The sequence below is a fragment of the Agelaius phoeniceus genome, chromosome 6 (assembly GCF_051311805.1).
Source record: "Agelaius phoeniceus isolate bAgePho1 chromosome 6, bAgePho1.hap1, whole genome shotgun sequence".
Taxonomy (NCBI): domain Eukaryota; kingdom Metazoa; phylum Chordata; class Aves; order Passeriformes; family Icteridae; genus Agelaius; species Agelaius phoeniceus.
Window position 1 is genome coordinate 42,190,395 of NC_135270.1, and position 26,226 is coordinate 42,216,620.

General features: G+C 41.1%; 1 protein-coding gene across 5 annotated transcripts in view; it reads right to left on the reverse strand.

Moving 5' to 3' along the window:
- POMT2 (protein O-mannosyltransferase 2) overlaps positions 1-26,226 on the reverse strand; it is a 27,751-nt gene continuing 1,525 nt past the window's right edge. For 2 of the 5 annotated variants that reach the window (XM_077180526.1, XM_077180527.1), the window contains exons 3-21: positions 25,857-25,961; positions 24,605-24,713; positions 23,607-23,715; positions 22,030-22,189; positions 19,383-19,489; positions 18,398-18,480; positions 17,342-17,451; positions 15,292-15,358; positions 14,419-14,491; positions 12,885-12,963; positions 11,978-12,129; positions 10,262-10,353; positions 9,127-9,203; positions 7,925-7,996; positions 7,653-7,712; positions 7,369-7,474; positions 6,256-6,396; positions 5,453-5,567; positions 1-4,934 (exon numbers count right to left, since the gene is read on the reverse strand). In XM_077180526.1, coding sequence (XP_077036641.1) covers positions 4,829-4,934; positions 5,453-5,567; positions 6,256-6,396; positions 7,369-7,474; positions 7,653-7,712; positions 7,925-7,996; positions 9,127-9,203; positions 10,262-10,353; positions 11,978-12,129; positions 12,885-12,963; positions 14,419-14,491; positions 15,292-15,358; positions 17,342-17,451; positions 18,398-18,480; positions 19,383-19,489; positions 22,030-22,189; positions 23,607-23,715; positions 24,605-24,713; positions 25,857-25,961 — 1,923 coding nt within the window. In that variant the 3' untranslated portion in view covers positions 1-4,828. The remainder of the gene's footprint in view (positions 4,935-5,452; positions 5,568-6,255; positions 6,397-7,368; positions 7,475-7,652; positions 7,713-7,924; positions 7,997-9,126; positions 9,204-10,261; positions 10,354-11,977; positions 12,130-12,884; positions 12,964-14,418; positions 14,492-15,291; positions 15,359-17,341; positions 17,452-18,397; positions 18,481-19,382; positions 19,490-22,029; positions 22,190-23,606; positions 23,716-24,604; positions 24,714-25,856; positions 25,962-26,226) is intronic. The other 3 variants (XR_013182856.1, XR_013182855.1, XM_054635271.2) reach the window with 3 other exon arrangements.

Below are 26,226 nucleotides of genomic sequence, written 5' to 3' on the forward strand. Positions count from 1 at the left end.
TTGCTTCAAAGAAGAGATATTTATTACAAAATTAAATTCCAAATTCGACCTAATTTTCCATTATCACCTGTACAAAACACATTTATAGCTCAAGGGAATATTCTCCCATCCACACCATATGGTACAGTAATTGCACCATTGTAGTTAAAAGAGTTCAGTTCAGACAGATGCACACACATCCCCCGGCATTAGTAAGAAAGGTTCAGGATATAGAACAGAATTACCAAAGAACCCCTCTCACTGCTGCTCCAAACTCTTGCTTAGCCAGGGGCAAGCTCTTCAAAGATGGCTCTAAACCCTGTCTCTTGTAAAACACAGTAAGCTCACTTGGCAAAGTTTTAGAATCAATTACAAATTCAGCAGGAATGCTATTTATGCTAACATGTGATAGCCACAGATATTATTTGTGTTAACCATAGCCCTTGGCATTCAAGTAAAGAGCATAAAGAAGTTTACAAAAAGTGAAGCTACTTGCAACCAACCACACAACTAAGGTCTTAGTACTTTAAAGAAGACAGAGAATTTTCAGTCCTGACTGCTTGCAGCCAACAGCCCTGCCCCAAAGAAAGTATGCTATGGAGGTGGTGCTCTTATCCTCAGTCTTCCTTTCCCAGCAGGGAAGAGCCTTATGTTGTTCTAACAGTCCCCACATTTTTGCTTTCGTGACACACTTGCCCATGTGTGGGATCATGGGGTCACTTGCTGTAAAGGGGAAAAATAAATATCTTACCTCCTTTCCCCAGCTGTCAGAGACACAGGGCACTGCTAAGGAGGTTTTCACATTGCCAGCAGGATCCTGAGAGGAGGAATCAGTGCTTGTGCACATGGTGCCAGCCCAGAGGGTTACTCAGTCACAGCATGGAAGGGAAGCTGCTAAGTGTGGCAATGCAGAATTTCAGGTGAATGCCTTGTGTTTCCACAATAGCAGCTGGTTTGCTCTCAAGCCCCTTAAAAACAATCTCTGAAAGATTCAGGAGGGACAGGAGGGAACTATCACATAACACATTTGTTTACCTTTCCATAACAAGGTTCTGGTTTTCCTCTTAGACCACATGACAGGTATTACAAGATGTTCTGTCCTATCCCTTGTCCAGGCACCTGTATGAAACGGATGCATAGCCCAAAAATTAGGGGAAGCAAAGACATGTCCTGTACTTTGGGCATTCCTCAAGAACCAGAAGGAAGAAGGAAGATATAAAAAAGTATATTCTGCCAATGCCCTTTGTGCATCAATCAGCCTTTCCAATCAAGATGCAAAAAGAAAGCCCTGTGCAGAATAAAGAGTGGTGGTGGCTTCCAGGACTGCAAACAATGGTGGTAAACAGTGATGGCACAGAGTCCTCCACCTGGACCAAGGGCAACCTTGGCACAGAAATCTCCATTCAAATCTTGTCACATCTGTGTCTCACAGCATGAGTGGTCCAGTTCCTGGAAATAGGCCAGTCCCTGCTGCTGGAATAGATGTGTGCCTGTCAATGTCCTGAAGCAACTGTTAGCAGAAACCTTTTAAGATGGATGGATTGCCTAGGATAAAGCTAGATGAGCCCAGAGGCCCTCTATCCTTCAGAGACTGAAGAGCTGAAAATAGAGTTTACACACAAAAAAGAATTTGAAGCAGGGAACGTGGCAGCCTGCAGCTTTTTGTGATTTGAATCCATGGATACAGTTTGATGGAATACTTTGTCAGTGATAAAAGGAGCCCTGTCAAGCAGGGTTCAAAGAGAGCAGCTGCTCCAGAGAACAGCACCTCTGGCCCCAGAAAGCACCGTTAGCTATTTCCATGTGACTGCAGAAGAGGACTAATGAGCAGTTCTCAAAAAGAACCTGAACTCATTCCACAAGCACAACGGGAAAAACTGAACCAAAGCAGCCCAAATTCCATCCCAAAAACAAAGAGTGCCTTGCACCCATTGCCTCATGTCTGTACCACTTAGATATTTCAAGACGGAGTCACGAAGGGAGTCCAAATTATTGTATTTTACTCACCTCATAAAATATCAATTACTATTATGTTTCAGTAATGGCCTGACAGATTTTGTTTTAAGAAGCAAATACTGAAGGTCAAATTCCAACAGGAGTAATTTTTCTCCTGAAAGAAGACAGAGCTACATCAATGTACACTTACTTGAAAACCCAACCCTTGGAATCCAGAGAGTGCAGAGGAAATGTCTGCCCTCTAGTCTTCAATGTAGACCTTTCCATCCTTTTAACTCCAGATCAAAAATAAAAATTCTGCTGGAACTTGCTCCCTCTTGTGGAATAGCTAGATTTTTTTTCACTGTATGCCTTCAACCATTTACCAGTACACAAGACCTAAGAAACAGTCTCAATGTCAATCAAATGCTCTCAAGAAAATTTCTGAAGTGACAATCCTAAAGAAAAAGAAACCTTTTGTCTGTGTTGAAAGAGAAGCTGGATTTGTGCATAGGAAAGTGGGATGAGAGCACTAAATTTGTCACCTTCAGCACTCAGCTGCCAATCCACATCCAAAAGATTATTACTAATAAAGGATGGAAGGATCCTAGCCAAGAAACAGACTAGTTCATCTTCCTCAGGCAACTCCTACAAAACTGACCCCTTAATAATAACTGAAGAAACCAAGGTTATTGACTCAATTTCTACACTCCCAAGGTTTAATATGATGAATGAAGGTGTTACAAACAGTAATTCCAAAACACAAGCTTCTTAGATTTTTTTTTTTGTTGCTAATGCTAAGGGGAAGTGTGTAATTGTATGTGCTGGAAAAAAATGCACTTTAAATCATAGCTTTTGCCAGCTCTTCTGGCAAATCCTCCCCATGACAATGGGACTCCCTTAGGGAAAGCTCATATTGAGGACAGCAATGTATTAAGTCAATAATCTCACCAAGAGATTGGGGGATCACATTGTTACAAGGCAGCACCGCACTGTCTGCCTTCCACATTGCCAACAGTTAACAATTTGCTGCTGCTGTCAGATCTGGCAGGTTCTGAAGAAGTTTGCAGCCTTCTCCCACATCCTTCTTGCCTATATATCACCTCTGAGAATTCCTGCAATAACAAGTAGAAAAAATCATCAAACCCAGCAGCTAATTATTGCAATGGCTTCCCACCACGTATAAGCAGCAGGTGATAACTCAAAACCTTGAGAATCAAAAGCACAGGTCCATCCCATCTGAGCTAGTATCTCTAGGAGTCAGTTTCTGGAGAGATGTGACACACCAAGCCAGAGCCTTACAAAGCAGCTGCCTTGCTGAACAATGCTGTGGATCTCAACTAGAGAGACCCCAAGGCAAGTCTGACTGGAGTCTAATTCCCCCACAGAACAATTATGCTACTGCAGCCCTTCCATGTGGTAGGAAATGTATTGGAATCCAAGATTTGGTAAGAGAAATAAATGCACAGTCCATTTTAAAGGCAGACACACCCACCTGTTACTCTCCCTCTACCTGTAATTTTGATGCAAGGCTGTGAAGCAAAGCAAGAACTTTGAAATGAAAGACATGAGTTCATTGAAACATACGTACAAGAGTTTTTCAAATATTATTGCTTGAGCTAGGAATACAGCTGTGATCTAAGTGTCATTCACATTGGATACTACAAGGTAGCAACTTGAACTGTGACAAGAAATTGACATTGGATGAAGAGTAGGAAATGGAATAAAAGAAACACAGACAAAAATAGACCTAACACAGGACAAAGGCACCTGATAAATCAAATTCCACTTTCTTGGAAGGGGTGGATTTGACATTCAATGGCTCTTGACACTTCACAGACAAAGAATTTTTGCCTGGCCTCACATTTCCTTGTAATTTGATAATCAGCAGTCTAGAGAAGGAACTTGTTCAGTTTGGGAACACTGAGCAGATACTTTGGCACCAGCAGCCCGTTTTGCAGATGCCACATGCGCTGAGATGCAGCCTTCCCCTAAAAGCACAGGCACTGGCACTGAAATAGCTGGGAACAAAAGCTGAATGACAGCTGTCTGTAAGATTTCCAAGCTATCATTACAGTCTCCAGTACATCCTCATGCTGGTCTCCACAGCATACTGGGACTGAAAATAAACCACCTGTCATTTCTACTGTGATTTCCTTGGCGCTTTCAGACAGAAGTGAAAAAAGCTACAAAGAGCTAAGCTGGAACAGTCTGGCTCTGAAAACAGGCCTGCTAGGTGAGTTGTAGAACCGATTAAAGGTGACCAGAGAGAAAGGCAGTATATAGGAATAAACAATTTCCATCTCTGCAATGGGCCTGGGAGACAGGCAAGGCACAATGGATCAGGAGATTTCAAACAGACCCTATCAGTCAAATTTTAAAAATCCAGGGTCAGAACAAAAAAACCTTCAGACAGCCAAGGCAGGTAGAATGAAGGTCCCCAGATACTTACAGTAAGCTTTCAAAAACCTCATCATAAGAAAGGTTGTTAATCTTGTTAGAAGTCCTATAGTGCTTCAAACTGTAGTGGTGCTTAGATGACAAGAAGGAAGACACACACACACATAGAGTGTATGTGCAACTGCAGACAGCCTCCAACTTGTACTGATCTGGCTGCTGGAATGCCACTGCTGTTGGACTGACACATACTGCTTCAAGGAATTGGCATTCAGGCAGCCAGTTGTCCATTAATACAACCTAAGGATTCAGGATATGAGTCTTTTAATTTAAGGGGACCTTGTCATCCTCTGCATCTTCCAATGCAGGCAGTGCAAACAAATGCCAAAGCAACAGGGTTACTATACCCAGAGTCCTCCAGAGAGGCCTTTTACAGTCACGTTCTCAAAGCACCAGAATCAGCCTGGCATGCAGCAGATCCCATGTTTCTGATCCGTGCTCCCAGGCTTCCTTTGCTCTAGAATTCCCAGGAGTCCATCCACCGGAGCCCTGCCATGGGGCTGCTCGGGTGGGAGGCCATGGGTCCTATCATCCCATAGGACAGGGGATGGAAGAGGTAGAAGCTGTGGAAAGAAACCAAATGCCCATCAAACACAGCACAGTTTTCTGTCTCAAGAAGTTCCCAGCCTATGGGACCTTTGTCTTTGGACTGCTCTAAACTTTACTGGGAACCTTCTAATCTCTGCTGAACCCAATATATACCTAGCACATAGTTTTATCACATGTGGTAAACCTACAATAATGAACAATTTGCCTGTATTTGTGGAATATGTCACCATCATTGGGAATAGAACCACAAACCACTGCACGGCAGGTTTGGAGGAGAACAGAGTATTCACACTGTGTGCTGCAACAAAAGACAGACTCCCTGCAATGGAAAGATGCTCTATAATGCATTACAGGGACACAGATACTGAATCTAAACAAATTTGAAGGTTTAGGATTAGGCTTGAGGATGTCTGACAAATCAGCAGAGAAGGAAAAAGGGAACAAATGCTAAGGATAATTAACAGGCAGCAAAGTTTCTATTGAGATGGCAATTGTCACACATTCCATTCATGAAAAGTTCAGCTGTACTCACCTGTACAGGATGAGCAGAACCAGTGCCAGGAATCCACCTCCATATACCTTTCTTGCTGTAGTGCTGGGTGACAAGAATCCAGCACAGAACTTCAGTAGTGCATCCCAGGTGATTCCTAGGAGAAGGAAGAGGTAGAAGTCAGAAGAACAGAGCTGCTGGGTTCACAGACTAGGCTGACAAAACTCTGTTAACACCAAAAGACCATGTCAATTTTTGAATTCATTTACCTTGGTAACCTTCTGAACCATAGAAATTGTTTTGTATCAGAAAGGTTCTTTTTGTCCTACCTTTCCATTTGAATAAATGCAAAAGAGATCTGGGTGCCAGATGCTAATGAAGTTGGTATAAATTCACAGGAAAAATGACCAAGGCCAAATTATAAACAGACATGACAGAAAGGTGTTGGCAGCAAACAAAGAGGGAAGTAACTTATATACAAGAATATATAAGAACAGTGAAATAGCAGAGACCAGGAATCCCATCTCTAAATTTAAATGCCCTAAGCACTAGACATGACTGCCTCTTCAGGCTGACTTTTTAACAAAATTAACAATTTTTTTTTTTTAGACAGAAAACCAACCAACCAACCACCACCAAAAAACCAAAACCAAACAGACAAAAAAAAAAATTTGCATTGCAAGCTGTTTTGTGAAAAAAGTTTTGAGTAAGTCAGTGCTTTTAAGCTCTTTGCACAAGCAAACAACGCCTATAAAAATAATAAACCTTTTAGGCTGAAAAACATTCAGTTTAACAGATTATCACCTTTCTCCCTACCTTGTCTTCTCCAAGACTCTAGTATTTACCTGTCAACATGCTGGAAAAAAGCATGGCAGGAAAGTAGTGGTGGAAGTAGAGAACTCGTCCCATCATAAAAAAAGGGAGGTAATGAAGGAGCCAGCCCAGTGTGATCTGCCCTCCAGCATGTAGCACCACTCTGGACAGTTCTGGGACACAAATAAACACACCTCAGCAGAGAAAAACTCAGCTACAGTTCCCATTTGCAAACCTTAACACACTAAGTAAACTCAACAGGAATGATCTTTGCAAGAAGTCATGAATTGTTCTGGAATTGCTTCAAGCCTCTGCAACATCCTAGTTGCATTCATTATAAACACACAAGCACTCTTCAGGAGAACAGCTGCCAGAAAAGAGATACACAATCCTAAGTCTCAAGGCATGGCAGGAGGTTGGCCACACTCTAAGTTAAAACCAAACATGCAGTTTCTCCATCTGTGCATCAGACCAATCAGGTGATTCTGGTTTCTGAAGATTTTCATTGTCTCTGCAATGAAAGCCATCCAGATGATCACTTTGTCAGCCCTTCCTGGAAAGAAGTGGTGCCTAACTTTCAGAGCCTGGGGAAGGGACTAAGAGCTCTGGTGTCTGTATACAGCTTAGCCAATAACTCACTGTATAATTGAGTGGTTTCCCATCACATTTTGGAACTGACTTTCCATAAGGAGATCTACAAAATGAAGCAACCATTGATGTAAACAGGAATGATGAAAGTATGACTAATTAGGCCTTGTGAAAAGCTTCAAAACCTTGGCAATGGACATAATGAAGGATCATTATTATCTCTTGTATTTGTCATTTGCTTTGCATAAATATCAGAAAACATTTCTTGTCTTAAGACACTGTGCAAACTACTGAGCACATGCAAAGCTTGACAGCAGGGCATTGATTAATTGGCCTGTATCCCTTGCAGCCAATGTAGACAGCCATGCACTATTTTTGTAGATCATCTGTGGTGTTCACTATAAACTACAGCTATGAAGTTCCCACTCTCTTCCCTGTGGACACTGCTTGATAATCCAAGCTCAATGGTTTCCCACCCTTGACACACCAAGTCCTGCCATCCACACACTTCTAAGGTTCCTGCAAAAGGCATCTATGAAAAGGAAGACTGACCTCACCTTTGAGTTCAGATGTCAGTTGGACACCTCTCTTCAGTGCCACTGCAGTGGCAACTGTTATCAGAAGATATAACCCAATAGTGACCAGATTTAGCCACCAAATCACCTACACAAGAGAAAAAGAAAGATTTGGGACTTTATGCTGGGTGTGTGCACACGATGTGCAAACATAAAGAGTACAATTAGAGAGACAGTCCAAAAGGAGAAGGAAGACAACTGGCAGAAGCAAGACTAAGCTCAAGTTTGCTAAAGACATTGGCTTGGAACCTCTCACTCCAACTTACCGGGTTTCCAAGCAAATAAACCCGATAATCCGTCTCATTGACACCAGAAAAACGCAGTCCCTGAAGAGAGAGATCAGAAGGGAGAAAAACATATTCATCAGTCCAGTTTGTATTCTGCACAGCTTCTAAGGTGAGACAAATTCCCATCTCAGGTGCTCCAAAAGAAAGCTGACAACATCTTCAATGCAATTACAAGGTGTTGTGCTTCAAAAGGCACTGCAAAAGCACTTCTTAAAGTGAAAATAGAAAGGAATATAGATTGATGAATATACCTGGTAATTGATGGGCCAGTGCCAAGGTTTGGATGTGACTTCATTGTCCTTTGGTTTGAGGCCACTGTTTCCCTACAGATAAATGAACATAAAATTTAAATGAGCAGGCAGGTATGGTGCAATGTCTGCCCAGAAATGTCTGTGTACACAAACATACATCAGTACCCTACCTGAAAGTTCTTTTTTGACCTACATAAACACATTGTTTTCCACAATGGTCAGAATTAGGACTATGAATGTTCTACTACTATTATGCAAGTGAAAATGGGTTTTGGGTAGTAAAAGAGGCAGTATTCTCTCATTTCTCTTCTTCAGCTTTTCTGTCACTAAGGATACATGTTGCATAAGCAAGACCTTTTTTCATTAAGAGACTGCTGTGACAGGTTTCTCTCCATTACATAAAAAAAGCCTCAAAGACTATTTCCATGGAAACTCATGCAGGTGCTTCCTTACCTGAGACAGCATTATCACTGATTGCCATGGAAACACTTTACAAAAACACTTTACAAGTACTAACAATAACGTGCTTGACAACTTTTTTCTCTTTAAAATCTGAGAAGAGCTTCACAAACAATAGCAAAGAAAACCCTAGACTCCTTTCTGAAAATATTAACTTCTCATTCTTCATTCTCATTCAGGAGCTGGAGGTAGAAGGGCTGTGGCCAAGAGTACAAAGAGCAAGCATAGGAAAAGACCACAAGAGCCGTCCACCTTGCAAATATTAAATCTGCTCTTTAAAAAGTATATATTCAGAGATAAAAAGGAAACCACAAATCACAGCTTCTTGATGAACTTGAAAAAAATCAGAAGTTTTCCATTTTCAATCCAAACACTTACTAGTTTTTTAAGTGTCTGTTTAGCTGATTTTCCTTATTTTGACCACAGTAATATCCTTCCCTGCCTCACAAATACTAAATTTCCTTTAAAGCCTTATAGGAAGGTAGGGAAAACATTACATAACTAGGCTGTAGCTAGATCACACCAACAGGAGAGCCAGGCACTAAGCACAGGGCTTCCAAACTTGGAAGATTTAGCTCCAAGATCATCCTTTATTCTAAGTATAAATTCAAGTAGGTTGCTTGGGCATGCAAATTCTGCCCTAGCTTGCAGCCATCACCCAGATCTCTCTGAAAGTGCTATTTGTTTTTGAATGCAAGAGAGAGGAGAAAAAAAATGATAGTCTGGAATCAATGATATCATACCCGGATCATAACCATGTGGGATTCTAGCAGAATTTCTGCAAAAGAAGGCTTCAAAACATCCAGGCTGATATTGGGCACTTAAAAAAAAAAAAAAAAAAAAAAGGAGAGAAATAGATTATAAGTTTGTATGGTTTCCTTTTATTTGCCTTTTTCATAATAAACTAAACTCTGTCCTCCTACAACAAATCTGCTTCCAGAACCTCTTTTAATTCTCTATGCAATTCATTCATACTCTAAACACAGTGGCTTGCAGTCAATTTCCAATGAATTTTACAACTGTTGTACTTCTAAATTTCCTCCTTGACTTCCAGGAGCAACAGATTTACATAGAAGTCCATGAAATAAATGGATTTGTATTTCTGCCTGCCATTAAGAGACACAGGCTTCATAGGTTGCTGTTTATCTGTAAATGAGCCATAAGTATGGGAATAAAAAATGCATTACAACAGAAGAAGAAATTCTACCAAGTCAACAGCCCAGGATTTCTCTCCTTTGGTTTGCACACAGTTGCTCTCACAGGAGGAAGAACAGTAAGTGTTCTAATAACTCAGAACTCAGCCCAAGTCACCAGAAATTCATGGGGTGAAGATTGTGTTGAACAACCCAGGCCAGATGAGCCTGTGAAACAAACATAACTCCTGGATAAGGCTGCAAGGCCCACCTGCCATTACTGGCAAACTCAGATCTCTGTCACACACTATTCATTTCTTGATGGTACTGCCAAGCCATCATTTAGCACAGCCCCAGTAGGAGAAGGAAAAAATATACCAGAACAGACTGGATCCAAGCTTTTTTAAAAAATCATTGAAATATATATGACATACTCATAACAATGACAACAATTCCCAATTAAGCAATCTTAGAAATAACAGCCTGTATTGGAGTACTTCACACTTCTGTAACACATTAAAATCTCAAAATCTTTAAGAAAGTCTTTATATTTCCACTACACTTCAAGCATTATCACCAGCTTCCAGTACAAACAGTGAAGTAGAAAAGGGCTCTGTATCCCTGCACACACTCAAGTTCAGCAAGTTCATGCACAATGCCAGTTACTGCTATCTGATAGCTCATCCCTTCCTTTAAACAGTAAGCCAAGATGCACTCTCTATCAAAAAGGAAATCAATTACTTACATTTAGGGTTAATATGATCTTCAAAGTTCCAGAGGGAATTGGGTGTCTCCTTCAGGTATGGTGTGCAGGTCACTTCTACTTGTTCCCAGCCCCTGAGGATCAGCAGAACAGTTCACCACCACCCCACAGGAGCACTCAGTATTTCCATTTTGTGTTTAGTTTTTGCCCATTCAGCTTTATATTTCTCCATAATGCTTCAGCAGTTGCATTCTTACATACTATAGGAACCATGTAGAAACCAAAACAGATCTGCAAGGCAGCTGACATCAAAATTCTACGGAATAGTTGAACCACATTTCTCACTTTCTCACCTAAAAAGCCCTAGGTGGATATGTGGGATTTTTGAAAATTATGCACCTTGCCAACTAAAAAGAAGCTACTTCCAATTCAACCCTTAATAGTTCCTCCAAAGAAAATCATCAATTTAAGTCAATCCATATCTGCAAGAGCTGTATTATAGAAACAATTACCTTAGAGGATACTAATAACTGTTCTTTAGTCTGTCACCCTATGTCTAGTAGGTCACATCAAAGACTTTGGGAGAAAGTGCATCAAATCTGGCAGAAATATGACAGATGAATAGGGAATTTTCTATCAATCACCACTTAGCAAATTTCACTAATTAAGTAATCCATTACTTAATTACCATTAAATTCTCTGAAGGGCAGTGATTACTACCCATTAAATAAAAAATATAAAAATCCAACATACTCTAACCATCTTTATTTGCAGTTAACAAGTATGTTTTTGCCCTCAGCTGTTACTATCATCAACATTTTGTGGCAATAACTTCCATTCACATACCAAATTGTTAGTGGGGAAAAAAAAGAAGAAACCCAATCCACAATGTTTTCTGAATGCTCTTGATGAAGGTTGGTTTTTTTGTTAACTGAACACATTATGTGTCCATGAGCCCAGCTTTATGGTGATGTCTAAGTGGCATTTGCACTCCTGGCCAGGCAGTTGCCTGCTCTGTGATTCAGCATCCACAGGATTCTTTAGAATCTGGTTTTACCACAACACAGAGAAGTGAAACCTAGAGTTTCCTAGGGAAACCTAGGGAGACAGCTCTCAAAACAGCAGCAACATGAGTGCACACCTCTGCCTCAGGATCCATGTCAGCATCCCACATGGTGCAGCTTTATAGACAGGGCAGCTTGCTTCCATCACCCTGGACGTCTCTGCATACACCTCATCTGAATGATGAAGATGCATAATTCAAAGACATAAAATCCCAACACCTGCTAATAGCAGTTTGTAACCACTGCCTTGCTTTAGATGCTGCATGCAAAAATAGCAAAGCTCTTCTAATCACAAGGTAAATTAATACCAACAGAAAGCAATTTTCAAGATTGTGGTACAGAACAGCATTCTGTACCACAGTTTCCAGTGCTTTTTGCAAACCCCAAGGATAAATAGCATGTTAAATAACACATCTATCATCCCCTCCTGGCCTTACCAGAAGACAAGATCTATGTCCATGCCACTCTTGGATCTCTTAGTAAGGGATACTATTTTTCAGAGCTGCATACCTTCACTGTAACAGACTGCATAATCCTAACCCAGATCTTTGCCTCTGGCCATATTTCTAGAACCTGCTACTTACATTTTTATTCTTTTAAAGAAATGGAAGAAATGTACTTATTGCTTAGTCTAAAAGTACCATTGAGTAAAGGAACATGGCAGCTCAAAGGCCTGCAGAGGGTGGATATTTACCATTTTGGCAGAGTCTTTCCAGAAGATCCCAATATACAGCCTGTGGCCACGTGGGTTAGCCGGACCTGACTGCGTAGGACTTTGATGAGCTGCCCAGTCCTTCTGCCCACCACCTCAATCCTCCAGAAGTCATTGGAGTCTCCTGTTCCATTCTATCAGCAAATACGCCATTCGAGAAAAAAAATTACAAAAATAAAAACAGAAACCAAACAATGCCCAAACTAGAAGGCACACAGAACTGAAGCACTGCAAATAGGAAATTCTGAAACTCCACTGGGTGCAAAGCTAAAAAAACTCGCCCAGACCAGCCTTACTCACACTTCACAGAAGATATTCCCCATCAGGAAGACATCATTCTAGACATAAGCAACCACTCACAAACACATCTCTATCTTGCCAATTTTGATTTTGTTTGCTTTCAATTCATTCTTGACTGTAGCTCAGAGTTACAGCATAAACAGGGGCAACTTGGCTGCTCCACAAAAGGGGTTTAGGCAACAGATCTTTGCATTTAGAAATTCAGCCCTCAAAGCATATTCCATCTTTGTGATTCAAAATTCTGTCATCATTCTGTCAAAAAAAACACTTGTCTATGTGACAAGGCCAAATACATAAAATAATACTTGTCAGAGCAACTTCAAGGTTGCTCAGTTTGTCATTTCTGGAGTTGAATGCTGCCAAAGCTAGACTGACAGTAAAAGTTTAAATTATTTTTTTATCTGTGTTCACATCAAATAGACCTTAAATATGAGAGAAGGCATTTCATACTACACCAGTTCTTCCCTTGAGGATGGCAGATGTCCATCTATCATCCTGGCTAACAAACTAAAAAAAGCAACAATAAATTCCCTTATCATGATATGAACTCTTCCCAAAGAAGCTTTTGTTTTATCTTCCCTTCACTTACTATTCCATAGCCAGTGACCTGAAAATGCTTCCTTGTCAGGGGAGCCTCATGCTGGTGACTGTGCAGATTTCTAGAAGTTCTGAAAGGAAATTAAAAGTCAAACCTTTGAACCCTTGTCAATTTGTGATAAAAACATTGGTTTGAGCTATTCAGAGATCTGCCAGTACTCTAACCACTGAATTCCAGCTGAGGGCACAGCAGGATGCAGCCTTAACGGGATGGAGTGGAACTGTCACTTTCCAGCACATGACTCTGAGCTTATACCACACTGGGCAGTGACAAAAAAGGATGACAGCATGAATAAATCCAACCCTCAAACTACAAAAGGAAAAGAGATTGGTTTTAATTTGCTCTGTTTTGTTTTGTTTTAATAAACAGTAAAAGTGTGACAAAGAGACCTGCCTTATAAGAAGAAAAGCAAGATCCTGACCTTCTGTGATTATCAGTTTTGCTTTTGCAGGGAAAGATTGTACCATTTAGGGGGAAATCAGTGGCCACCATCTAGCACCAGCACAGTGCAGACCTGTGAGCCTCCCACGCTGGCAGGGTCTGCCAGCTGAGGCAAGCAGAGAAACATGGCCACAGTCCGTCAGTCCTTGCCAAAGGTGCTGGGACAGTGCCCATTGTGCTGCTGCCCAGCTGCAGGGACACTGCTGTCCCACGGGATGTGCCACAGGCCAGCCCCGTGTGCCGCCTGCCGGATCCTTCCCCAGCACTGCTGAGGCACTCCCGTGCCAGGGACCTCAGCAGGACTTAACCCATTTTGCCTGATCAAGATTTTATCATCCTCATTACCACATATTTGGTAGTAAACTCCCAATTCAAAATTAAAAAAAGTAAGTCTTACAATCGTTTTGGAAGGCTAAGCAATGGTTTGTGCATACGCCATACTGAATTACAATACAACATGATTTCCTGGCTCATGAGTTTAGAGGTTCTGTTAAGAGATCAAAGCTGACATTACACTAGATAAAGACTAAATATCAAGTCACTACGGTTCCCCTGCTTCCTCTTAGGTATTCCCTGCAGAAAGGGAAGGGATCAGCTTCCACTTTCATTGGAAGTGTTTAACTGCTATGATCTCAGTGCTGTTGAGAACTTCAGCGGGTGGATACCACCTATGAACATAGGGACAAGATACTTGCAGTACACTGACAAAAAACCCTATATTCTATTTGTCTAGAAAATTCAGCATGGAGACAGGTAACAGAATGAGGGTTTTGAAACTGCTTCTCTGGAAGAGTTACCCTGATTATTGCACCTCACACAACTGCAGAAATCTCCCTACTGCTTAGGCAGCTAGTTCTAATAAAGTTGTGTGGTTCTCTCTAAAGTTTCTTATTTAATATACACTTTTCAGAACATAAATCATAGAAGAAAAACTCTACAAACCTCACACTGGAAATTCAGATATACAGATACCTCTATTACACAGCCTGCTTGTGCTTGTCTAACCACAGTCTCCAGCAGGACAAGTCTCCCACCAATTCTGTTCAATCACACAATCTCTTTGAATCCCAGAAATCATCCTTACTCTTTATGTTCCAGACGAATAATATCTCCATGCCTCACAAACTCCACAGGGCTTGAGGGGTCAGACAGATCTGCTGAAGGAAGACAAACTAATCATATCAATGCACTGACAAACTTACCAGGGTCTTAGAAAGTTTCTTGCTGATGCTCGTGCCTCAAGCAGATAATAAAGCAAACAAAGTTGTGTTGACCCTAAGCCTGATGTAAAACATTGCTCTAAACTCTAATCCTGAGAGCTACTCCAAAGAATGTGAACTATAAATGACTCTTGCAACACTGATTATAATTTTTCTTATATATCTACATTATTTATATTTTTTGCTATTCAGACAATTCTTGTTAATTTTTATAAAAACATGCATCAGGTAAAGAAAAGGAAACTGCCAGACCAAGCATGCCTCAGCTATATACACTACCTAATCTAAATCAACAGCTTTCTGCACAAAACACAGATAATCACATTCAGTACTCTTATCTTGTCCCAAGCAATCACCCACAAAAATCTGTCAAACACAATGTACCAGACTGTTACAGGACCCAGCTTTCCCAAGACTCTTAGCCACAATAACAGATTGCAATAACTCAGTTCAGACAAATTTCCTCTCTGCTGTTATTTGCAGCCCTACACAGCTGAAAAATTGTCAATGCAACCTTCAGCTAAGAAAAGCTTATTTACTTCAGCTGTACAAACTGAAGAAGAACAAAAAAACACAGTAGACACATACACAATGTAAATCAAGAGACAGCTTCCCCTCGGTCTTCCTCATCTCCCCCTCATATCCTTGAAGGATACTCTGCCCTGGGAAGAACTCAGAATATTTATGTAAAAAACAGAAGCAGCAGTTATAAAAGGCACTAAACTGGTTTTTGTTACCTGTATCTGAGTCATGTTTCTTTATGATCCACAGGTTATTCAAATCTTTATGTAAGTAAGCAGTGACCTGAAATGACAGGATTAATTATTTTACATAACAAGAAAAAAGCTGTTGATAGCAGTCACACATTCACCAGCAAATCAAAGCCTCAAATGAATGCATCAACCACACAGAAGTCCTGAGATTACCTTTATCACAGTGTCCCCTAGAAAACCAGTTATGGGGCACTCCTTAACCCAGATGACACCTCTTAGCCAGTGTATAGCCCATACTCAGAAGCACTACCCTTCATGGCATTTCACAGGCACCAAGAGCCTCCAAACACAGCCTGATCTCCCCTCACCCTGTTTCAGAGGCTCCTTCTACAACAACAGGATATCCAAACCAGAGTTCTTGAATAATCACTGACCACTATCTGAACCAGGAGACAGAAGCAGCACTGGCTTTACAGACAGTAGAGATTGCTGACAACAGGCTGACTGTGACAACCACAACATCTGCCAAAAGATCTGTAAGGATTCAGGAATCACCCATTACAGCCACACAGCTAACCCCTGCCAGCCTGCTCAGCCTCACACAGAGCAACTGCAGCTACTGCTACCATGGACACAAGGAGCATCTTATTCCAGGCTGCTGCTGCCCAGAGCATGTGGAACTGTACTCCCTTTGCCCACCCTCCTCTTAGAGAGCAGCAAGCCCTGCTCTGTGGGACCCTAGCCCAGTGCCCCACCTGTGCCTCTCTCTCAGGTGGGAGTAGATGGCCCAGTGGCTGGGTGAGAGGCAGAACACAGGAGTGTCTGACCATGGGGAAAAAGGGAGAGGTGGAGGTAGAACCTCATACCTTGGGGTCAAGCCATCAGGAGAGGAGGAGAAAGTGGAAGCAGAGAGAGATCACTTTTTCCTCTCTAAATCTCCTCCAAATTCCTCTCTAAATTCTCCTCCCCTCTCCAGAGCCCTGAAACTACCCTAGAACCCTACTGCTGTCCTACCATCAGGGCAGGGAACACAGCAGGGAAACCTCCACCCTTTCCCACTTTCCACAAGGAACTCCCTTTAGTGTCCTCTCCAAATTGCCTTTCCCTGCTTTTAGTGTCATAAAGCATGATCTGCACTCCAATTTTGCCTATGCTTGAGGCAGTTTAGCATGACAACTCCATAACTGTAATAAACATTAATGTCATGCTAGAGTATTAGAAATTCTGATTGCGACAAGCAGCAGGAAAAAAAGATTGAGACAAAGTTTTCACTTCTGAAAGCTGCCTCTAGCCACAGAGACAGCAAGGAGTTAAAAACCAAACACTTGTGTTTCTCTGGCAACTTTCAAGGATCTCAGAACAATTTTTAGACACCAATAATCAAACTGCAGAATACATCTTGGTAAAAGTGCAGAAACAGCAAAGATTTGTGAAGCTTGATGATGATGGACAAAAATAAGAAATCCACTTAATGTTTGTACTTCTTAATTAGAGATAGTTACATGATTTCTGATTTCTACTTTCACTTATTGCTTAATCATTTAATGAGAAGCCCTGAGCTCAGATGGTTTCCATATGGCTATATTAGCTTACAAATGCACAGTATCTAATTTCTTGAGCAAATTCTTTGGTGACAGATGAAGAAAGCAAGGCACAAAGGAGAGGGATTCATGTAAGTTCACAGAGGCCAGTGGCTGGAGTAAAAACAATACACAGCAGTTCCATTCCCTTGCTTTTAATATACAGCCAGAAAAGCTGTAAGATAATGTACTTGTTTTAAACCAAGTTTTACAACTTTCCTTGAGGTAACTTTCATTATGGAAAACTATTCTGAAGTCTTCTTGGACTCCATTTATGGATGGTGGCCTTGTTACTGTAAGTCACCCCTCTGGTGCAGTGTGGTAGGCTCTCTTCAAGCCTCCCTTTTAGTCAGAGTTCTAAGCCAAGTGCACAGCTGTAGCACTGAGAGGGTAACAGATGCTGAGTCAACACACAGCTCCTACCAGTTTGGCCCCTCAAATACAAAGAGAGTAACCCAGGGTAGTAGACACAGGCAATACATCACAGCACCCACCTGCTGCTGGCGAGCCCCCACGCCCTCGGGATAGAGGTGCCAGTGGGAGTGCAGGTATCCCCCTGCCATCCGAAGGTTCTTCATTGTCACCACTGACCCATAGGCCAAATCTGCAGGAGAAAGGGGGAGGAAAAAAGACATAAGACAGCTCTCCTGTATCTCCCCCAGTTAGTCTACAGTGCTCGACTAAGCATGCACTCCCCATTGTTTTGATGGAATTTTGTTTCCTGTTTGACAGGTTACTCCACAGGGCTCATTGCAGGCTTATCTCCCATCCCTAACCAGGATTCAGTGAAACTGTTACATAACATTTGGCTGAAACACTTCAAACCCTGCACTAAGTTTTAACATAAACAGACGTGGTAAGGCATTCCTTTGTTTGTAATTTCATAATGAAAGTTTTGAAATAGCTTTCCCTAAGAGTATAACACTGCTGACCCCTACAGCAATACGAGAGGGAAGGGAGGCAAGCTCAGCTACTGGATAGCAGATATACACTGGCTTAAGGCACCTTCCCTCCTAGACCCCCAACACAACTCAGCCTTGAGAGATCAGACCTGATGTTCCCCCAGTGACAGCTCTGGAGCTGGGAACAGCCAGAAAAAAGCTGAAGTAATCAGAAACCTAAACCATTTTAAAGGGTCAGTAGTCCCTAGCCAACCTGAGGATTAGGGAACAACCACAGAGCCTTCTTTTTTTGCTAAATTCAGATGCATTCTGAACACAACAAAGCTGGACCAGTGGCATGCTGTGTCACAAAAGTTGACAGTTGCCATTTACACATATTTTGTAAACAAATCCCACATCTGAACACTCACAAATCTAAGGTGAACAGGAAAAAAACAGATAGTGACCATGCACTGAACATGGTGATATTTTCAGCCTTTTTCTTTCTGTCAATTCATAAAACTGCACAGAGGAAGAGCATGGATCTGACCTTGACCATGGAAGGCATAATTCCCACTGCTCTGCACTGAGTCACAGGGACACCATTTCTATTTAAGCTCACATGTACACTGACAACATTCAGAGTGCTTTATTCATGTGGATACTCACGCTCTGGAATGGAGACATTATGAAGATTGTTCCCAATCAGCTGGGATTGAAATGCTGAACTGAAGAAACCATCCCCAGGACCACTACAAAAGATAGCAAAGAATATGACAATTAGAGGTCTCACTACAAACCTCTGTCATGCATTACCAAGTTGTTTTTATAGAAGAAAAATTATAAAACCAGACTGGACATCTGAAGAAGAGTAGGAGCAGCTCCCTTAAGAGGCACACTTCTCTAATGTTGTGAATCACAGCAGATAGAGACAGTCTTGCAGGAAATTGTCCAGAGCTGCAAGGACTTGAGGTCTCAAAAATGTACATGCTGGCACTGCACAAAACATCAGAACTGTCTTTGGGGGTGCTCTTACAACAAATAAAGTGACCCACTGTCAGGACAGATATAACAAAGCCTTTCTCTGTGACACCTGCAGTCTTACTTTTGCTAAGATGTTAGTGGTAAGACCAGCAGACTTTAACTGAAAAATAACATTTATTTTTCTATTCTTTTTCTACAGTGAAATGCTTATTCACCTAATTTATAATGCTGGCATATGGAAAACATTACTTGGCCATTTTACTAGCTCTTTCCTTGTAAAAAGCATCCCTTGGTTGCAAGCAGTCAGGAAAGAGCCCTCCCTTCAAGCACTCTCAGACTCTTTTAATCACAGCCATTTTTCAGGAGTGCAATGATTTTTTAATTACAAAAAGACAAAGAATGGAGCTGAGACATTTTCAGGTCCCAGAAAGAGAAGAGGAAAAAAAATGGGACAGGAAGTTTGGTTAGGTTACTTGCTTGTCATTTCAGAAAGTCTCAAGCTCAAATTCAATTTCACTGCCAGCTTGGCCAGAGAATTGGGGAAGGGAATTAAACAAAGACACAGCTGGTGGCTGTGCTTCTGACACTGAAAGCGGACTACTATATAACCAATAGCCTTTAATTCAAAGCAAAGACAAGTAATTCTTCTGGAGAAAACATTGTGAAATACCTTCTATTTAACACTGCAAAATGAACAGCAAACATAGCCGTGTAGAGGGCAAGTGGGAGGACGATGAGGCAGAGTACACGAGCCAGTAAATGCTTCCCAAACATCACCTGTAACAAACACAGTCTGCATCAAACACTGCAGGAACAACTTCACTCCTGATTTCACAAGACTCTGAGCAGCAGTCCTGTGGCTGGAGCTCACCAGGTTGTAGAATTGCCTCAGAAAGGCCCAGAGAGAGGTAAAAGCTGAGGCAGACCTTGCTGTATATCTCCAAAAGCTGGAGCTACGGTACCTCAAAATTTTAGGGTCATGGGAAAAAAGACAAAAATAGGCAAGAGGAGAGTTTAGTGTTCCGAAGTGCTGAGCATCTCTAACTTTGGCAAGGAGGTTGGGCAGCCCTCATTGAAAATACTTGGAGAGCAAGGGCCTTAACTTGTTTATCAGTGGTACACATCTTGATCCAAAATCCCAGCAAAGAGATGGCTCCCAAAATAGTAACTACCAAACCTAAGCAAGAGGGAAAATGAAAATTTGTTCCCCCTATAAGTCTATGCAAATGTGAATGTAACCAGGACATCTTGGGGATCTAGATATGCTTCACTTACAGAAACCATCCTACTTAGCAAGGATGCTCTCACACTGCAACTTCTAGTGCTGCCCAGCCAGAAACTACAGAAAAGTCAGCAGCAAAACCTGTTCTTCACATGTCCCAAAATGAAAGCAAAATATTTTATTTCAACCAATTGAAAATGTGTTTTGCAAACAGATGCCAAAGAAGCTATTACGTTTTCACATCCTACTGACACTGCTGGTAATAGAGTAAATAATGTAAAATAGAGGGTGGATAATAAATAGCTGTGGAAGAAGAAAAAAAATAAATAGCAAAAACTGTTTGCTAAATGCCACACTAACTTCAAAGTGGATGAAAGGAGATGCACTTGCTATTCTACATATTCTTTAACATGATACCTATCATATAATCATTCTCCATCCTTTACTACCAGAACCAATTAATTCAGAAGGAATGGAAAAAGCTGAACACATAGCAAAACTCAGTGAAGTCAACAAAGGAAAGAGCTGTTCAGTTCAAGTACTTCAGCAGAACACTTAATAATCACTGGACACTGAGAAACTAATGCTGATTGATAGTACATAACCAAATATAGGCAGTGGAGAGGCACATGAACTACCCTCCAGTTCCCTACTTAGAAAAGCCTCAATATGCTCCAATTTTCATGAAATGGTTTTCTTAAACTTCAAAGACTTCAGTGCAAAGTCTTTGCATTGAAGTAAAGAAAGTGCATGTGAAAGACATCAGTGAGCAAACCAGAACAATGGATCAACACAAGCTGAGAATTCTAGAAATCAACTTAGTCCCCAGAAAACTGCATGTAAATAATCATGAGAAGCTCCCTAACAAATGCAGAGGTAAGTTATTCAGGCTTTCAGGAGATTAATCCTCACCTTTTTTTTTCCTCTCCTCAAGAGGTTGCCAAATAGCTATTCAGAATGCATCTACCTTCTGGAGTAAATTTTTTTACATATTCTAACACTCGGGGGTTTGCTGCCTTTGCTGCCAGCAGCACAAATGAAATCACTGTGCAGCTGTCTGCTGGCACAAAGCTTAGACATGATGGATTTGTTCTATTTCAAATGCAATTAACTGACTTTGCTCAAGAAGTGTTTCTCTGGAGTTGGAACACTGAATCTTTGCAGCCCATATTGTTCACATTAATCAAAGAAAACAAATCACACAGGAGGACTAGAAAATGTTCCCCCATGCTCCCAGTGTTTATAGGACAAATGAGACAAAAACAGTAAGTGAAAAAAATAGAATTTTCAAGCTTCAAAAGAGGCTGAGACAAGAGGAGAACTGAACACCTTTTAAAAGATATGACTGAAGAATTTGTCTTCCTGCCGGTTGCAAGACAGCAAATGGTACATCAAGGCGTTTCTCCAAATGGCAGATTTCACACTTGGCAAACACAAAATGCAATATATTAGACCAGGACACTCAAACCCACTAGCAATTTCTTTAAAGCTTAGAAGAACTAAAGGTGTGTGAAATCAAGCAGGCTATGGCTGTCTTCATTCTCTAAACTGGCTATGGATACTGCAGGTTGCAGAGCATTTCTATGACTCGTGATGCTCCTGCTCTGCAGCCTCTGCCCCCTTACTCTCAGGAAGCAGAGCCTGAGCTCACGCTGCTTATGCAAACTAAGTGCTGCAAGACACACCTGTCTGCCAGGGAGCACATACTCCTTGGAAGGTCAGGTAACAGTGCTGGGCAGCATCTTGCTTTGGGCCACTGTAAAGCCATTCCCAATGAGCATTCTCAGCTTAGACTGAAAATGTAGCCAACTGGAATGGTAACAGTTTCTCTCAGGAAAAAGTAACAATCTTTTTGCTGTGTTTGTATACTATAATGTCCTGCTAATATAAGTGTGTTTGGTTTTTTCAAAAGTGTGGCAATAATTTTTTCTTTATAACCTTAATCTCCTTTTTTCATCACCACATCAGACGCCCCTCTCTGCTGCAGACACAGTATCTCTGTTTGGGTATTTGCAGGGTTGTCAAACACTAGGAGAATTACAAAGCAAACAAAACAAAGAAACACTTAAAGTAAAGAAAAGCCTTTGAAACTCACCAGTGACAGGCTGAGATTCCCCAGCAAGTCCCATAGGTCATAGATTGTGTTCAAGCCAACCAAGAGGACAACAAAAAGGCCAACAAATTTTACCCCCATTGCTCCAGCAAGGCTCACACCAGTCAGACTCAGCCAGAACCACCAGGAGGCAGAAAATGGCCTGCAGGACCAGTAGGACAAGTCAGTAAATACAATGACAGCTACATGAATGGGCAGCCTGTGATCATAAAAATAAATAACAGATCAATTACCCCACAAAATTACAGTCCATCTTCTCAGGAACCCATAAGAAGTGGAAAAACAAGTTTTTCATTTAGTTTAGAATCACACAAGGATACTGGTTTCAGATGCAGGCTTGTGAAGCCTTGATACAGGCTTCAGGTACACTTAAGCCAGGGGCAACCCTAGATCTCCCATTTGAGGATGGAAACACAGATAGCAGGTATAAGCTAAAATACTAGTGTGAAGAAAGTCTGACTATACTGAAGTTCTGAAAACAGAAACAAGAACTTTGCTCCGTAAACTGAAAACTTCTCTCAGAAATTTAGACATGGGGAAGAACAAGAGGCAAAGAGCAGCCACCTGCACTAAAGCAAGAAAGCCTTAGCAGAAAACATCTCTCCAAACAAAAACTGCACCAAAAAGCAAACAAATTATAAACTGACATAAAACTGAACCACAGAAAAGAGATGAGAAAAAATGACAGCAGAATTTAAAACCTTTTTCCTTCTGATTCCTAATGCCTTGATGCTTTTATTTCAACTAGACAAAATCCCCATGACCTGCTTAGCAACATGAGAGCTAGAGTCGGCTTTTAATTTTTAGAATATCAACTACTTTGACAACAGGATTAGTTCTAAGATATGAAAAATAAATTCAGGTCAAGGCACACAGAGCTGATCAAGAACTGCCCTGTAATTTAGTGCTTGCATTCCCTGGGGAATGTGCTGTAGATAAGGATGGCCTTGGACAGCTGTACATGATGCTGCAGGCTGCATTTCAGCCACACGAACTGCAGACACACTAAGATGGATGTGATCAGTTCTTGAATGTTTCATGAAATAAAAACTGTTCATATATAACACAGAATTTCAGCTTTTTATGTCTTTGAATTTGGAATGCATTTCAAGGAAACTATTCTGTGCAGCCCAGCCACAAAGAAGCCCTCTGACAGATCCCAATACCTATAAACCACCACCCTTTCTGAATGGTTCTATAGCAAATATCCTTAGCAACTTGACTACTTTATTCAGAATCATCCTGGCTATATTTTCCTCTAAGTTTTTGTAGCCATTTTTCTAAACCACACAAATTACACTATTTACCTCAGACAGCAGGATTTTTAAAGGTGCTTACAGTCACAGGTAAATTTGTGTACTACAGGCACAATACCTTCTCCCTAACTACACAGATCCTCAGAGTAAAAATTTCTCTCTGCTACCAACAGTCATTTTCTGCTTCAAATTTCCTGAAATAATCTCATTTCAGCCACTCACACACCACCAATGGCAGATATTACTTTAACTGTGTGAAAGTTAAATACCTATAGTTTAACAAAATTATCATCTTTATCTTACCTGTCTGCACAGCTGTTACATTTCACCATACTCAGAACAGCTCCCATGAGAAAGAACATTAGAATGGGATCCAGCAGAATATATTGGGACAATGTAATACAGCCTGTATCTGCAAAGAGACACACAGCAATGTCAGAAAGACTTGCAGTTCCAAAGTGAACCTAAGATTGTGGGAATTCAGCTTCCTCAGTGTAGTCAAGACAAGAAGAGAGCGGGAAATTTTAGAAACAGAAGGAGATCGTAACATTTCATCTTCTACCTGAATAACAAAGGAAAAAAACCCAACAAAACAAAAATAAAAACAAATACAAGAACAAAAGGCAGTGCAGCAGTATCTGTGAAACACCATTTGGAAAGTGCTGATAACATATTCAGATGGAGAGGATTACAGCCAGCAATTATCTACCTAAGGCATCACCATAGTGCCAGAGGATGCCAGAGGAGAAGTCATCTTTCAGATGGTACCTATAAAAAATGAATATGGCTTTGATATTTAAAGTCTCCATTTCTCAATACCTGCGTGACCTTACAAAACTCCTATTTTGGTAACTTCATTTGCAAGGTCAATTTCTCCACTTGGCTCAATTCAACAAGGAACTTTATTAATTTCTTATTGTGAACTCTTCTAAAGTAATGCAGGGGCTGTTAAAGATCTCTATAATTCATACAGGAAACATCAATATTTCACTAGTGGGTAAAATCATTCCTGACCACCCACCTTATAAAAATTTTTAAAATTAAGGTGCAATCTAACCCAGTTCTGTGGTTGTGCAAATAACAGAAGTACTTATGAACTAAACAAGACTGTGAAGTTCTTAAGGGGACCACCAAGTAAGAAGCCTCTTACATATATACATTTAAAAAAGTGGAATTACTTTGCTTTTGAGAAAGTCTCTCAATAACCCAAATATCCCCTAGTTAGGTAACACATGGTAATGCAGAAATTAAATTATCTGAACAATTAAGATACTCAATTTTGCTGCAGCAGGAACACCTACCAAAAATAAGGATGAAAGCCGTGAGTAAGGCTGCTGGCAGTGACTTTGACAGTTCCAACACCGTGAGGTAGGCAAAAGGAACCAGGCAGGAGCCAAGAAATGCACAAAACTGCAGGAAAAGATCATAGCAGAAGTTATAACCCCACCCATGTTGGACAAGAGCTCCGTTTCCTTTCCTTCATCTTCCATACCTACAACAACAGGAGGTGCTGCAGCAGCTGAACCGAGTCTCAAAGAACATCGGACAAAAGCCAACTGAACAAAGACACTGCTCAGAGGACAGAGGCTTACCCTGCTCTCCAGTGGTGTCAGTAACAACAGTCAGTCACACTCTTGCTAGACTACACCAGATATTTATAAATGGATGCATCAAGTAGGTACACTACATATCCATTACAGTCTTTTTTTAACAAGGTACTAGATTATGAAAGTTAAGAACAAAATACACGTGCACCTTATATCTTTAGCAGACCAGATTCCCCTCTCCTATACAAATGAGACCAAGGATAGTTGGAGGAGAAAGAGAAGAAATCAAAACAAAAGAAAGCAAGACCACAGTAGAATTTATTATCTTTAATGTCTGTTTCTAGCACCTCTCCCACCTTTAGCTCAAGGAAATGTAAAACCATGAACTTCTGGAAACTAAACTAAGAAAACATGCCTTCCCAGTTTTTAGTTTTCTTTCTATGTAGTAGCAATTGGTGACTGTTTCTCCTTTTGACTTATGTGCTGTCAGTTATGTGGCTCTTCATCTTCCTAAAAAGCAGCAGAGCCAGGGTTTCAGATCAAATACAACTCTGAATTCTGCCCTGCTGTCCTAGGCTCCATCAGCGTACTCAGCTTAGTGTCACCAGTGGTGGCAAAGTGCAGGTGACAGTGGATGATCCTGGCTTTTTAATAACCTTGGCTCCCCAGGAGATTAGCCAGGCACAATGGAGTGAGAGAAGTTTAAACTCAGCAATGTTTGCTTTGCAGACAAGGCAAGGTATCCATCCCATGCAGCAGTGTAGTCTCACTAATTAGCAGGAGGAGCTGCCCTCAATTTTCACCTTAATTTCTTACCTGGCCTCTCACAGACACATTAAGACTTATTCACAATAGAACCATTAACACTTTTCAAAGGAGCTTAAAGACAAGGTACAAGGCTAAACAGACCTCTGACCTGATCAAGGAGAGCTGTTCTTATGATGGAACACTGTACTGAAAGGCACAGGACAGCTAACCAGCTTGACAGGAGCCTGCAGAGCCTTACCCCTCTCATCCCTACGTAGTTGTGCTGCTCATATCGATCCCCTGGCTTTTGGAAAGGAAATGTACCATCATATCCACTAAGGTAGCCAGCAAGTCCAATCAGCATCTGAAGAGAAAACGTGAAAAAAATGGTCAGGAAAATCACACTGGAGGAAAAAGTATCCAGGCTAGCAGCAGGTAAGATTTCTATAGAAGGCCCATTGATTCAGAGGACAAATAATTCAGACACATCATCCAAAAAAGAGTTTATTTACAGAAATCATTTACTTCCATACTGCTCTTTGTCTTAAGGCAAGATCAGAATTGTTTTTGCAACAGACTATAAGGCTGACTGCAAGCTCAAGGAAAATAGCAAGTGTGGAGCTGAGCAG